Source organism: Lutra lutra, chromosome 12 (genome assembly GCF_902655055.1).
Source record: "Lutra lutra chromosome 12, mLutLut1.2, whole genome shotgun sequence".
NCBI classification, from domain to species: Eukaryota; Metazoa; Chordata; class Mammalia; order Carnivora; family Mustelidae; genus Lutra; species Lutra lutra.
In genome coordinates, this window is record NC_062289.1 from 27,121,521 (window position 1) to 27,137,951 (window position 16,431).

Consider the following 16,431-nt stretch of genomic DNA (forward strand, 5'->3'; position numbering starts at 1 on the left):
CACCCCCTTTTTTTTTGGTGGGTCCATACTTTTAGAAAAGATCACCTGGAGAGGTTGCAATGGAATGTCATTTCCCAATAAAAATGATCACTAGGTAGAATGGCAAAGATAGTTTGCAGGAGAATATCTCTTAAAGCTCCCCCCCTTCTCAGATGGAGGCAAGGTCTGTAGGAGCTCTCTTGGCCCATGAAGGACCACATAATAAGGCTGATGCAAAGGGAGGGAGAGTTCACAGGCTGGGAGAGTCAGAGTATGTTTATCAGCTTCTTGAGAGTGCAGTGAGGCAGGCCAGGGTAACAGACCCTAATCTTATCACCCAGGAGGCATGGCAAGCATGCATAAGGGTCCACATTTCCTAAGACAGTGGAAGCTCTCTACCTGTGACTGGTTCAAACGGGCAGAGGTAGAGAACATGACTGTATCAGACATTCGTGACTAGTTATTTTTTTTAAGATTTATGTATGTGTTTGACAGAGAGAGCGTGTGCACAAGGAGGGGGAGGGGCAGAGGGAGAAGGAGAGGGAGAGGGAGAAGTAGGCTCCCCACTAAGTATTGAGCCCAAGGACTTGGGGTTTGTGGGGCTCAAACCCAGGACCCTGGGATCATGACCTGAGCAGAAGACAGAGGCTTAACCGACTGAGCCACCCAGGTGACCTGACTCGTAATTATACGCGGGGGACCATCTGTCTAGATGGGCTATGGGTTGCTGTGAACTATGAGATACAGACCTTACTACCTCAAAATTTGCTGCCTGTTCTGATTATGGAGCCTTGTAGCCTTCCCTTCCAACAGTCACATTATTTACTTTAAAAAAAAAAAAAAGACAATCCTTTTTAAAAATATCAAAAAGGGAAAAGGGCTTCTCTGGGACCATCAGTAATATTTTTACTAAAAATACTAAAAGAAGATTTTGCAACTCTAATTAATGTCATTCTCTATTTGTTTCTCCTACCAGATAATTTTCAAGATCAGATGAAAAGGGAACTCGCCTACCGAGAAGAAATGGTGCAACAGTTACAAATTGTAAGATGATTTCTGCTTAAAAAATGTATGCCCCTTGATGGGTTTGTTTTCAAAGCATTCAATTTTCTGAAACTGTGTGCATTTTTGCCGTGAAACTCTTTGGTCCACCTACCACTTACCTCTCAGCTGGTTTTGATGCTAATTACCCCAAGATTTACTTAGACACAGGATAAACAGATGTGTCAGTGCGTTTCCTCGAAATGTAACTACCTACCATGTGTTAATAGACAGATGTGTAAATTGTCTCCATGGGTAAACCAGAGGTACCTGCCTTGTCTCCCACTGTGCAAACGTTTGAACATGGCACTGGGATGCACTAGAAGCTCAATGAAGGGCAATTGTCTTCTCTCTTTCTCTCCTTTTTTACCCAGACCTAAGCCAGGCCCTCTGCTGCCAATAAACTTGGGATAAATACACTCAATCCATTGAATTTGCTTGAAGGGTGATGAAAAGAAGTAGTAATTTCCAAATGAAGTGTGTTATTCACCCTCTCCTAATCATGTTGAAAAGTAGACGCAGAGATGTATTTATGTGGAATCAGGAAAGCAGGAAGATGCCTGGCAAATACATGTAGGCATTTTGTTGCCTTTTTAAGGTTATTTTCATTGTGAATTCACTGCCCTTCATCCCCATGCAAATATATCTGGTATTAATCGTTAGTGCTTTTAAAACAATCTCCCATGCTCTCATGTACGTGAGTACAATGGGGAAAATAATTTCTGTTCCATATTTGTAAGATATTTTTAGTCACTTGGATAAAGACATACGCTGGTCCTTGGTGGTATTCCTGGCGTGACTATTGTAATTTGGGTGGCTTGATGTTTCTGAACTGGTCCGTTTTGCCCTTGTCTTGTTAAGCATGTATCTATGCATACCTGCCTGTCTTGTCTAGAGAGCCAGATAGCTAGCTCTCTATCGGGATAACTCGAGGAAGATAGGTATTAATGTTTTCTTTCTGCATCAGAGCAATCATGCTCGTGTTACTGGAGATTGCTGGGAGTCATTTTTAAGACAGCCTTGGAGCTCATAAGGTTTTCCCCCATTCTGGGAGCTCCATTAAAAGTGCTGCTTATGCTCTTAACGCTCCTGCTGATTTTCATTGGCCTCAAGTACTGGGTTAACATTCTCTGTTCTGAAAGCTACCTTAATATAAGATGCCTTTTAGACAGGACCTTTCATCTTGTGTTGGTTTTGTTTGTATTAGTTTTGTTTGCACCTGAAGTCATAGGAGGGGGTGGAGTGTAGAAGGATTCTTCTTCATTGATTGATAATAAGCCCCCAAAGAGGTTAAAAAAAATGTATCTACATTCTTAGCTTTTGATACCTAGGTAATAAGAGCTATTAATTACTTGCTGTGAATGCGCTTATTGTTTTCTTTGTCCAAAGGGCAAATTTATTTTTTTTATTAAGATTTTATTTATTTATTTGACAGAGAGGGATCACAAGTAGGCAGAGAGGCAGGCAGTGGGGAGGCGGGCGGCGGGGGTGGGGGGAGCAGGCTCCCTGCTAAGCAGAGAACCAATGCAGGGCTCTATCCCAGAACCCTGAGATCATGACCTGAGCCAAGGGCAGAGGTTTAACCCACTGAGCCACCCAGGTGCCCCAAATTTATTTTTTTCATATTTTATTTTTAAGTATCTTTACACCCAGTGGAGGGCTCAAACTCACAACCCTGAGATCAAGAATCACATCCTGGACCAACCTAGCCAGCCAGGCACGCCAATCCAAAGGAAGAATTTAAATATAGATTTGGAGACAGGGGGATGTAAAACTTTAAGACCTTACTGATTTTATGTATCACTTTTAGACTCTTAAAGCAAAAATCGAGACACATGCAACCAAAACTTTGTGATTTCCTGGGCGGGGAGTCGAATATGGCAACATGGGCTTTAGGAAAAGGGGACTAAGTATTTATTTCAGTGCCCTTGTTTAAGGTCAGTTATGTAACTTTAATGTCTTAATTCTCTTCGACATTCAATTGCTTTAGTGAAAGAGGAAATGATAGTGCATCGATGTAATGAGCAGGCAGTATTAATAGAAGAAAAAATGTCTTTTGAAATAGTTGGTACCTGGAAGATATAAACTGGTATTACTAAACATTTTTATTACACGGTATCACAAAATATTTTATCATCATATATTCATTTATCTAGACAAGCGTTATTGATTCAGATTTCTCTAGATAGTAAATGGTTCCTGGTCACAAATTAGATTCTTTGGGAGAAGCTAGAAATATTTCCCCTAGCCCTGTAGTTACCATATAATTTCTGAAATCCACAGAAGCACATGCAGGCTGACAACAAGAAAACAGGTGAAATAGACATGATTTGTCCCTTCTGCTTCTTCTCTTATGTTTCCTGCAGTAAGACCAAGAGGGTCTTCATCTTGCCTCCAGTACCTAGCATTGGTGTCTAGCATCAAATGCCTACCAATAAAAATCTGCTAAATGAATCATCACCCAGGGATGACCCTGACTCAACTTTGATACTCTTATAGGGTGGCCCTCTTAATTCTCCAGATTCCCTGGCTTGCTCCTGATTTCCTTGAATTTTCTTTTGTGCTAAGAAACTATTGCTAAAATGACTAAGGAAAGCCATCTCGGTGAATTATGGGACGCACTATCCTTAGTACCCCCAGACACAAGCTGGAAGGTCTGCAAACTTCAGTTCAAGACTACTCCCATATAGTCCATTAAGTGTCAGTTTTTCAACCAAAGGAATTCATTGTAAGGTCTAACATAGCACCCCGATGGGGATGTAGTAAGGCACAAGTACGTAATCAATGTGAAATGCCCATGGGTGTCATCCAAAGCTCTGAGAGCATGAGGAATCAATTTCATGGCACACCCCTTCCCAAAGCAGAACCTCTAATAGTAGGGATTTCAAGTTCTGGTGGCTAAACAGATTTTTGTGCAAGAAGGACCTGTGTTCACCTTATACTGTCTGCCTTGGAATTGAGACAGCAAACTCAAGGTTGCCTGAATGGAAATTTATCAAATCCTTTATTCAGCTTGTTTTATTTGCTGAAGTACTTAGAGGGTAATATCTTTAGAAAATCTACCTCAAGATCTTCAAGAAGTTGCTAGGTATCACAATTATTCACTTTCTAAGTATTTTTAGTTGCATGATCTAATTCATCAGTAAATATGGTTACATGTTTTGCTTCCTAGGAATAGGGCAATTCACTCAGAATTATTTGATTGTATTATATTTAAATTATTTTTTATTTAAGGTTTACGGAACATGTATTATAAAAGAGTCATTTGCCTACAGAATAGGCATTTTTTTTCCTTTAAATGAAATAAAAACCTATCCCATCCTGCAGTCATGAAGAATTCAAATATATTAAAGCCATCATATTTTATAACAATTCCCATAGACCCACAATGCATTTATCCTATGCTGTTACACAGTGTTCTTATTCAAAAGATTATATCGAAAGCATCTTGGGTATCATTGCTATAGAAAGAAAACTTATGAATTTCTTTGGCTTCTGCATTTTTAGATTCTCTGCTGACTGTCATTTCTGCCCCACTGCTTCCTTTTTTAGTTTGTTAAATGCAAAGTAGTGACAACTATACAAATAATTGACAGTCTTTGTACACTTATAAATGAATGTGCTTTTCTCTCAATGTGAGATTTAAAGCATATGCAGTTTATTTAACACTTATACATGGGCAACAAGCTAACTTTTTTTTTAATAGCTTAAAATTAGAGTTTAAAGTACTTCACACAGTTTGTGTTAAAATCTTCCACCTCTGCCCTGGGTTGTCAAATGCTTACAATGTTTTCTTTGCTAAGCCAGAGTTATTTATACAAGCAAAGAAATATATTCTTCTCACTATGAACCAAATGCGAAAGTTTTAAAATTTAGCAAGGTCATGAAAATGTTAGTGTGTAGTATAGCACAGAGCAAAAAATTTCTCATTCACAGGGGGATTATGATTCTCAGAAAACATGGTTCAATTTTGAAAACAAAACCCATTACCCTGTACAATCAAGAAGGTGGTAAAGAAGCTAGATGCAATGTTATATATCAACGATATCTAAATTTTTTTAATTAAAAAGAGAAGCTGAAGACATTTTACTCCATGTATAACCTTTTGATTAAGATTTTTTTCAAGGACTGAAATATGAGTTACACATTATGATGCCTTGATAACTTTTTTTCATTGCTAATTTGGCAAGAGTGTTTTTCAAGCAAGTGCATCTGTGTAGCAGCTACTAGTGTAGGTTTGTCGAAGACATACTCTTCTTTAGTCCTAATTCTTGCAGGACATTGTGAAGCTGCAAAAGAGAGCCTGTGATAAATGGCTCCATTCAGATTGACATCCTTCGAACTTGCTGGATTGCTACTAAGAGGCGTGTTGATGGAGAAAACATGCTAGTCTCCAAGTGCCCTCTGCTGTTTCCCCAGAACGCTGCAGTCCCACATAGCCCGCAGAAGCTGGTCTCAAAGTTCTTCATTAAAAGCCTCAATTAAAATAACGCTCAATCAATAGATTTAGTACTAATGTTTCGCTCACTGTGGACTTGTAAAAAAGCAATTTACAGCTTCCCGATTGTGGGAGCACAGTGCTTCCTTGCAGGGAAAAGAGCGAGGTCATTATTGTTGCTGGAGGGGCCCTCCCTCTTTGGCAAGGGCGCAGCTCCTCGGCCATAGGGTCTATCCTTGGAGATTCTCAAGGATTCATTAGGATGGGAACCTGCTCAGACTTCTCCCATCTCTACCCAGAGAGTTTTTAAAATGTGTTCTATGACACTTTTTTTTTTTTTTTAAGGTGGATACAACAATTACTGCTTGGCACTATGTTTTTAGGAAAAGATCCTGAAGCCCTGTGGTTTTGCTTTTGTGGTTAAACAGGCAGGAAAAGAAGGTCCCTGCAAGTCAGAGGACTTGATGCTGCTTTAACGTCCTCCAGCAGCAGACAGACTTTGTCTACAGTGGGTCCTTTTCCCGTTACTGATCAATTGCCAGGCATCTTGACAAGGCAATCACGATTCCCTAGTGGTTCCCTAGTTAAGCGGCCCTCTCCTCGTTCTCCTTTTGACGTGTTAACCCACCTGAATGTCTGAGGTCAGGTTAATTCTTTCTTGGCACAAACTAGGAAATTATCCTTTTATACTTTTAATAGACTAGCACCAGCTAGGTAATTAATTTAGAACTTATATAACTTTGAGGGATTTTTTTCATTGTCCATGCCAAGCTTGGTGATTTTTAAGCTGGTCAAAATGAAAAGAAAAGTTTTATATATTCTAGGACAGGATATTTACATGGAATAATTAGCTCAAAAGGGAGCCTCTACAAGCCTGAGCTTCCAAGTTGGGGAGTGTTTGCCGAGGTCTCTCTGTGAATCCACTATTACATTTCATGGAACCCAAAAGATCTGTCATTTATAGGAGGCACAATTACTTGATGTATCATAAGAAAAGACATTTTCAACTATTACTCTAAGATATCGTCAATTATAAGACATCTAATTTCAGAAATGCTAAAATGTGGGGGGAATGTATTTTAGGATCAAGGAAATAAGGTAATTTCTATGAACAGTCATAGAAATATTAGCCATGTGCTAATATAGTCTTTATCATTCATGGTTTAGGATTTAGCATTAAAAGGAAAAATGAAACAAGATGCAACCAGAGAGGGAAACAAACCGCAAGAGACGCTTAATCTCAGGAAACAAACTAAGGGTTGCTGGGGGTAGAGGGGAGGGATGGGGTCGCTGGGTGACAGACATTGGGGAGGGTGTGTGCTATGGTGAGTGCAATGAATTTTGTAAGACTGATGAATCACAGACCTGTACTCCTGAAACAAATAATACATTATATGTTAATTTTAAAAATGAATAAAAGGAGGGAAATTCTAAAAAAAAAAAAACATGATTTTTAGCTTACAACCTTAAGCTTTTTGGTCTTTTTTTCATTTGGTTTTTATTTCATTTTGTTTTAATGAAATGAATGCAATGATGTTTGAGTGGGGATGATTCTTCAGATTTAAATTCCCATCTGGAGAATTGGGGCTCAAATGTGGAAATGTCCTTTTTTCCCCACCAAGTCCTTTTTTCTTTTCCTTCTCAGTTTCCCAACTTAATGAAATGCTACAGTGTTGTTTCTGGAGGGGAAAGAAAATAGAAAGAAAAAGCAAGGGGTGCCTGGGTGGCTCAGTGGGTTAAAGCCTCTGCTTTTGGCTCCGGTCGTGATCCCAGGGTCCTGGGATCGAGCCCCACATCAGGCTCTCTGCTCAGAGGGGAGCCTGCTTCCACCTCTCTCTCTCTCTGCCTGCCTCTCTGCCTACTTGTGATCTCTGTCAAATAAATAAATAAAATCTTTAAAAAAAAAAAAAGAAAGAAAAAAGCAAGAAAGGGAGGTAGGGAGGAAGAGTGGGTGGGTGAGAGGGAGGGAGGGAGGAAGAGTGGGTGGGTGAGAGGGAGGGAGGGAGGAAGGCAGGCAGGAAGGAAAGAACAGGGCATTCTGACATAGATCTGAAGGCAGTGTCCTTCGGGCACTTTTCTTTGGGTTAGAATGAGTAGTTTATTGGCTTTGATGAGAGAACCCAAGGTGATGTTAACTTGTGTAGTGCCTGGGATGGAACAGACGCTTTCCAAATCGTTGTGGCACCGAATCTTGGGGTCAAGGACTTTCTCTAAATGTGAGTGTGGCAGAAATACAGTGTATGGGTAATTCCTCATACCCTGAGATTTACATCATTTCTACACCTTATCCTAAATAACAGAATTCCATTCAAGGCTTTGTTATATCATGCATCTGAAGAGAGAGGTGATCCATGTGTTTTGGCGTATCACAACACTCACTGTGATGGAAAATGTGTGTCTCTGTTATTAGCAGGTGTAGCATGACCTAGAGTGAGAAGAAGAGGTAACCAGAGTAGGTCCCTATGTCACTGTTCTTGTCATAGTTATCCAGTTCATTTCAGCTCACGTCCTAAAATGTGAGATTGGGACTCTGAACTTTTTATGGCTCTAACTGAATGAATCATTAATTTATTACTCTTGTCTGTGGCCTTTATCAGATATGTGCCTATCAGACACATCCATGTTGTGTTTGTCTATCAAAATAGTGAGATGATTTTGTTAGTCCTTTTTTTTTTTTTTTTTTTGGTCATTAAAACACCTGATTCAACTGCTGGTTATTAGGACAAAATAGTCCAGCCAATCTTAGACACTCACATCATCGTAGATTCATAGTTCCTTCCCATTAGAAAGAGCTCATATTTATGGATATTTATAGATGGTGGATCAGGAGAACAAAACACAAATAGGACATATATGTATCAGTATCCAAAAACGTTGCCTAATCAGATGAAAATAATTGCATTTCTCCTCACTGCTTTCACGTAACAGCCATACTTCAAGTTACATCCTAGAAGGCTGGATATTCAGTTCTTTAAATGTAAAGTATGTTCAAATCTTTAGAGTCCTGAGTTTAGCCTTATCATCATGAAGAGGATAAGTCACATAACGATAGAATACCTTAACTGGATATGAATAGAGGTGAATCTAAATAAAACATGTGGTCCAATTTCAGCCATTTGAATCTTCTAATGAAAAGCAACATATCAAATGGGATAGGCTTTCCTTCAAAGTCCCAGCACTGAAAAGTGCTTTCCAAATTTATCCAGGTAGCATCCTCAGGGGTCATATTTTCCACTCAGTGCAATTATTTCTGATGCTTCTTGGGAGTTACCGGGAAATTAACCAGAATAATAATTCGTGTTTAGTTAGTTCATCTTGTTTGTGATTTATAATGACAGCAAATTTTGTCACTGTAATTAAATGAAAGATAGCACTGAACTAGTTTGTAATCACATCCTTGTCCCTTTACTTGGGACATATATTATAACATCAGAAGCTCGTTTTCATACCTAAATAAAAAATAATAAGACCATATTATTAAGTACACACTGAAAAAAATTCTGAAAATGAAATGTCATATATTGACCTCAGAGACTAGCTCTAGCAAGAGTCTGATGTGATCTCCAGTTCTGTCCTTGATATGTTTTTTATCAGGCCTTAGGAATTTCTATAATCTGGAAGCTCTGCAATGTTGATGATCCGATAGAGACCTTTTCTCCTTGGCGGGGGTGGGGGGGAATTCACCCGCATTCAAGTTGTTAGGCATGATGAAGGGTCTCCATGTGTATCCGTCTTTAAATTTAGCTTATCTGGATGGTTTTGCTTATTTTTCTCTTACAGATCCCCTATGCAGCAAGCTTGATCAGGAAAGAAAAGCTTGGTGCCCATCTCAGCAAAAGCTAAAAGGTAAACTTACCGGACAAAAGAGATTTTCTTGAACTTGGAATTTTTATTGCTCAGCCATGTTCTTTAGTTGCTGTATTCGAAATAGCCCAAGAGATTAGTAAATTTGCATCCTGTGTTTCAGCCAATATACAGATGAACTTTGTTATACCCAGGCATGGGACTTCCTAAGTGAGTGGCCACGTACATTTTATAGATTCTTTGGAAAATTCCTAAAAACTAAGGAAATTCTATACTCCTCTGCAGAAGCAATCTTCATTCTGTTTTGAGGTTGTCTCTTCTCTGGTTCTCCCTGACACCCAGATTACTGCCCACCCACACAAAAGTGGCGCGTCAGCAACCACAGTTACTGTGTCTCCTCTTCCTCTGCAGTCTCCTATGCCTCCAAAAGTCTTCCCGAAATCTGGCTTCCAGGGAGCTACTGACGGACAGTGTTGTGAATATTTGCAGGCAATGCGGACCTTTGAGAACTTCCTCTGTAGGAAGAGTTATTCATTCTTTCCATAAACCACTCTGGGCTCCTAAGTCAAGAAAGATAGTAAAAATTCAATAACTATAGTCAGAACAGACCTAAACATTTTAAAAGCAACTTTTTAATTACGTAGAAGACATATATAATTGTTAGAATCAAAGGGATACAAAAACTGTGGCTTATTGGTTCTGTAACAATACATTAGGATGACCTAACAACTGGAATTGCTAAATCAGGGAAAAACTCAGATGTCAGAGGGAGCATTTGTAAGTGCTTGTGGCCAACTAGGATTACAGTCATTTATCAGTTTGACCTGTTCTCATCAGAATCACTCTTCCCAGGCCTTCCCTCTGGAACATGTTTTGAACTTAATAGAATTTGTTGGCAAAAAGAATTCTGAACAATGCAGGCTTGTGGTTCCCTTTCTTTCTTTCACGTCTTTCTCTGTATATCACAAGTCTCCTCTGTCTTTGTACAAATGAAAATCCCACCTCTTGTCATCATCTTTTTTAGTGATAATCTTCAGCATTTATCTTAAATAGTGATAATTATGTCTCCCACATTTCATCCAAGATGGTCTCTCAGATGCTTTCCCTTAACTTTACACACAAGGAACTGAGGTATGGAGAAGAGAGTCGTGATGTTTTAGGTACATGTTGCAAAGCTAGAAAGAGATCCTAGGGCTCCTGACTTCAGATTCAGTGCCAACTTTCTCCTCATGTACACACTTCCTGTCCTCTGTGGGCAGTTGTTTCCGCAAGAGAGACCGTCAAGTAACAAGTCCTTGTGTTTCCATCTCCATGAAGTCATACACAAGTGGGCCTGTGAGTTGGCTCTGTTCTGTATGTTCTTCTTAAGCCTGAAGTTGATGTTGGGCATTTCTTTCTCATTAAAGAAGACAGGTTTGTACCAGCTAGGTAAAACGAATCTTTTAAAAATAGTCAGACTTCACTAAATCTTAACCCATTACACCAAGGTAATCAAGGCGAGAATCACCCAAGTAAACTCATAGGTATAATAATTTGAAAATAAAGTGAGTTTTTTTCAAGTTAAAGAAACTATATTAGGATGTGTTCTTTTTAAATAACATTTTTATGGAAGTGTAACACACGCTCATGAAAGTCCAGAGATCAGCCAGTCATACAAGTCATGAAATCGACAAATCAAAATTCAGTGGATTTTCACAAGATGAACTCATTTAGGTTTCCAGCACCCAGACTGCCTCCCTGTATCCCTGCCCAGGCACTCCCCCACCCAATAAAGATCAGCTTTGCCTGATTTTGAGCTTCAGTGAAGGACAGTGTACAGAATGTTTTCTGGTATATGGCTTCTTTTAATCCGTGTTTTTGAGATCTGTCCTTTAGAATGTAGTCTCATTTCCCCTCAGGAACTCCAGTAAACTCTCTTTTTACTCCTTCTGATTCCCCAACTCATCTTCCCTGCTTCTGATGAACTTCTCTTGCACCTACAAAATGAGGACTCACTGCCCAGAAACCATGCCTCTGATGGTGACATCGAGTACAGCTAGGTGGGAAGAAAAAAAAAAAAAAAAGATTGATTTGTGTTTAGTAACTAATGCTTCCTTCATGCTGATTTTGTTTCCATCCTTGCAGACAACAGGGATTTCTCTAAGTAGACCCTGGTGCTTTCAGAAGATTAGTGGTTACTTAAATGCTGAGCTAAATCAGCCAAGCAGAGAATCACGACCATATTGTTAGAGGCGGTATTTGATTCTCAACATGCCAAGCCTGCAAGGAATTACCCCAAGAGAGATTACAAAATAAAAATCATTACACCAAGGGAGAGAGACAAATTCTGCCTTGCTGAGTGACCACAGGTTTCCAAATGAGGGACTGATGCATTAATGTCTTATGCAAGAGTGACCCTTAAGGTAGTGTGCTGTGTTCTTGCCACCCAGTGGATTTCAATATGACTATTAAGAGGAGGAAGCTTTTCAAAACCACAGGCAATCCACTTAATAAGCCAAGCAAGTATTGCCACATATCACTGCTCTACAAATCTTTCTTGCCCTACATTAGGACAGAAGAAATTCCACGTTGAGTCGAATAAAGGTCCACCCAGACCAGGATATTAACTGTGTAATTCCATTACAAGAGCCAAGTTGTTGTTCCTAAAAATACCAACTTTGAAATTTAGGCATGTGCACTGAATGCTCTTAGCCTTTTCCTTGATAACTCCTTAAAGACCCATTACCCATGGATTTATCTAAACATTTCTTCAACCTAGGCATAGTCCCCTTTGGGGCAATGAATTCTATTAGTTTAGCTACCAGCTGTGTTAAGTGTAGTTTGCTTTCTTTATTTTCAAACTACCTCCTACAACAAGCCCTAGTAGATTAGCCATTGGACTACATTACATGTTTGTTTCATTGTAAACTCACAAGTACAACAGAAACGATTTGAAAAAAATATTTCAAAATGCTGTGTGTATTATCCTTGCATCTAGGACTGTTTCTGACACCAGAATTATTCCTGACAGTCCCTCCTACATGTAGTTTTTTCCATAATCCATGTCCTGCAGAGACACCCAATGTAATATTTGTGAAATCTGTACTCCCAAAGAAGTACCATGATGTCAACACTAATGTAACTATCACTACACATTCTTTTTCTTCCAAGCACCTTTTTCCCCCATATTTTATTTATTTTAGAGAGAGAAAGAGAGAGTGAGAGAGAGAGAGAGCGTGAGTGGGGTGAGGGGCAGAGGCTGAACAGGGAGCCTGATGTAGGGCTGGAACCCAGGACTCCAAGGTCATGACCTGAGCCGAAGGCAGAGGCTTAACGGTCTAACCGCTTAACCAGCTGAGCCACCCAGGCGCCCCACAGGCACCTTTTGACATTATACAAATGGTGAAGCACCCAGGTCTTTCAGTCATTCTACACAAGTGGAAAGTGGATGGTGGGAAATGACTTGTTCATAGTCATACAGAAACTCGTGATCAAGCCAGAAATAGTAATGACTATCACTTCTTGAGCACTAATTATGCCAGATGGCTAGGCTAAATTCTTTGCCGTATTATCTATCTCTTTTGAACCTTAAAACTCAATATGGTAGATTCTATTATTATCCCCATTCATGCAAGGGAACATTGAGGTTCAGTGAGGTCGCTTAGCTAGCAAGTGACAGGGCCAGGATTCAATCCAGGTCTGTTTGACTCAATTACACTTCTCTGTCTCCTGAGGATCATTGGGCTGGTTTGGAAGGAGTCTGCCTTCTATATCTGACACTCCCTCCCTATGTTATCTTGAGTGGAATGTCATAAAATCTCTTTGAGGCTCACTCTCATCTGTAAAATGTGGGTGGCCAAGTCTGATCAGAGTCTCTGCCAGGTCTACAATGTTGACTATTACTCTTGCATACCAGATTTCCGCCATGTTCTCTTTCCTTTCCTGTAAAGGGACTGCTTTTATTAAATATGCTCAAGACCATGTATAACATCCTAGGGCACGACCAACATACTTTCACTTTATGTCTGCATTTTCTTCAACACAAATGGCTCCTTTGCATACTTCTGGAGAGGCTGAGAATTTTTCTTCCTGTACTAACAATATCTAACTCTTTGGTAAACTCCTGTTACTTTTATTTCAGTTTTGGAATAATTGCTACAATAATAATAACAAGAAAAAGCTCTTAAAAGGATAGGGAGGGATTGTAATAGAACACTCTGCATCTTCCTTTTGTATAGATCAAAGACAAAGGGAAGTAGTAGCATATCCATTTCTTTCATCTGTAGTCAGACATAGAGGACCAGGTTCTTTCAAGAGTCTCCATTGAAACTGACAATGTGCTCCTGCTCTGCTCAATGCTTTGTGTCTATTATCTTATTGAATCTCCAAAACAACCCATTGAGAGAAGGACTGCTCCTTTCACCATATTCTACAGCTGAGAAAACTAACATGCAGAGAGCTGAGTACGTGGTCTGTGGTCTCACTGGGAGCACATGGCAAGATTTGAGCCAGGTTGCCTGGCTCTATCTCCCACACTTCATCTATTCACCTCTGAATCATACCCAGAGAGCGTGGCTTAATTCACATCCTCTATTATCAGTGATAAATATGCAGTTAATAGCCAATCCAATGGTTTTGTTGATGTTGAATCACAAGAACTCCAGTCATGCTTTGCCATTGCCCTGACACCTCAGGACAAGAAAAGTGGATGTAACAGGCTGTCCAGCCAAAGCCAGCAGGGCACTGGTGCATGACATTCTGTCTGCCCCTTTCACTGCAGGCTGTCTTAAGCAACCTGGAGCTTCTAGAACCCTGCAAACATGGCTTTATTGTAAAGAAGGCATAGCAAACCAGCACACTCTGATGTAATCATTCTAGTTTGGCTCAATGTCTGCGGAGATGCCTAAGGGAAGATGGCAGGCAAATAGATGTAAAAAAGAAGGTGCTTTCATAACCACTGTTGAAATATCTTATCCAAACAGTACTAAAAATGTCTTCTCTCAGGATATGTTAAATACTCCTTGACATGCTTTGTATGATGCTGAAGTCTTCATTGTGTGCTTTTTGTCTTCTTCCAGGTGCACAGAACCACTTATTCTTGTTCTCTTGTAAGATACAGCCTGCCACTGAGCACTTCTGACCCACATAAAGACTGCGAATTGAAAGGGCTTGGGAATCCAATACAAAATCAGGTTCGGGAGAACCCAAGGACAAGTGACCTCAAAGCAGCATGGACAACCATGGAAAATAGACTGTAGTGGCCATTCATTAGTGGGGGGAGGGGGGCGCCAACCAGAGCAGCCAATGCTTGTCGCATCTTTTGGTGGAACCAAAGTTTGAGTCTTTGTGTTTTTCAAGGCCAACTGAACCAGATCGTGGGAGTGCTGTTAGCCAACCGGGGTGGGCAATCCGTGGACAGTCCCAAGTGATCTCAGTGCTGCACATGTGAAGAGAGCAAGACTATCTGTTGCGTTTGAAGACATGATTCTTGGTGGAAACACAAGACCTGTCCTAGGAGTGGGGATCACGTTTTGACACCTGGGACGGCATCAGCCGTACAAACCCGCTTTTCACAGCAAACTGGACAGGCTTACACGTGGCCCCTTCCTCTCTGGTACTTTGCCTGCTGTATGAATGAAGATTGTATTCCTCTGGAAATATTTTACAGTTTAATATTGAGTGTAATTAAGAATATAATCATGTTATCAAAAATGGTATTTAACTCTGTTGTAGTTTCTTTAACATTCATGTGGATAAAAAAAAGTCTATAATAAAAAAACTATGAACTAATAGTGGTGTTCATGTAGTTAAATGCACATTTGATTGGGGACAACTAATAAAAATGAATACTTTTTAAAATTATTTTGGCATAAAATATTTGAATAAATTATTTTTGAAAATGGAATTCCTTCAAAAATTATTATTGAAGTCTAGGTTAGCCTTTAGCCACTGTCAGCAGCTGGAGTCCTCCCCATCATGTTAGGATCTTTGTAGGGCTAAGGGAGGCTTCTGAATTCCTGCTAGATCTTCTGACAGCCTTGGTGATGGTGTTGATACTGTGCCTCCCTCCTTACTGTGATGTTGAACCAAAGTCCGAAATCTCTCTCTCTCTTTTTTTTTTAAAGATTTATTTATTTATTTTAGAGAGTGTGTGGAGGGAGAGGCAAAAGGAGAGGGAGACAGAGAATTCCCAATCAGACTCCCTATTGAGCTTGGAGCCCCATGCAGAGCTCCATCCCATGACCCGAGATTAGGGCCTGGGCTGAAATCAAGAGTCGAATGCTTAACCAACTGAGTCTCCCAAGCGTCCCCCGAGATCCTTGTATGCCAAAAATTCTGCCTTTCAGATGAGATAGAAGGACCAAAATGGTGACTCCTTTGAGGCCAGGATTTCTAAGTTCACTGAGTTGCACAGAAATCTACTCTGGGAGACCTCTTACCATGAGGTTGCCAAAGACCATACTAACAAAAGAGGTGCAGGCACCTTGCCAATGGCATTCATGGCAGATTTCAAAAGAGGCTTAAAATGCATCACCATGGTATTTGATATTTTCCACCCCACACCTTCATTATTATGAGCTATCAAAAAAGGCTTCGCAATCTACCTTAGAGATAAATTTTCTTACCTTTGGCTGTCACATGAAGAACCCAAAGGAGAGCTACTCATTTAGTGATTTTCTTCCTAGGAAGCTGGTCACAGAAGGAATCTAACCCGGTCCTGGAATCTGAGGACGGATTCCCAGTGATTACTAGTGGAAACAATATGAAGATGCTGTTACTGACTACACAGGACGGATGCTCTCTCAGAGGTGTTCTGGCCCGGGTCTGAGCATGAGGCTCACTCCACCCTTCAGACAGGGCACACGTTTCTAAAAATGGCAGCTATGCTTAGGAGGATAACTGGGCCCTCAAGTTAGTGGGGCATTTTCTCCATGTGAGCTTTACATTACATACAGGGATGGAACCCCAGAACCCTTAGCTTTGTACTTGAAACCGATACTGCCAGAGGTGACAGAAAATCATCTGTGAGATCACAAACCTGGCTTCATGACCTACCACCAGAGGACAGCAATGGTCATTTTCTGCAGAACCCAGCGTAACTTCAGGGACCAGCACACTTCTCAGAGCCCCAACAGGGACTGGGCAGGTTGAAGGAACTCACAGACTTACAGATGAATTGAAGGCCTTTC

General features: G+C 40.3%; 1 protein-coding gene across 1 annotated transcript in view; it reads left to right on the forward strand.

The window, feature by feature from the left end:
- SKOR2 (SKI family transcriptional corepressor 2) overlaps positions 1–14,442 on the forward strand; it is a 39,781-nt gene extending 25,339 nt beyond the window's left edge. Inside the window, exons 6-8 of the mRNA XM_047698358.1 lie at positions 956–1,023; positions 9,239–9,304; positions 14,320–14,442. Coding sequence (XP_047554314.1) covers positions 956–1,023; positions 9,239–9,301 — 131 coding nt within the window. The 3' untranslated portion in view covers positions 9,302–9,304; positions 14,320–14,442. The remainder of the gene's footprint in view (positions 1–955; positions 1,024–9,238; positions 9,305–14,319) is intronic.
- Positions 14,443–16,431: the final 1,989 nt, after the last annotated feature.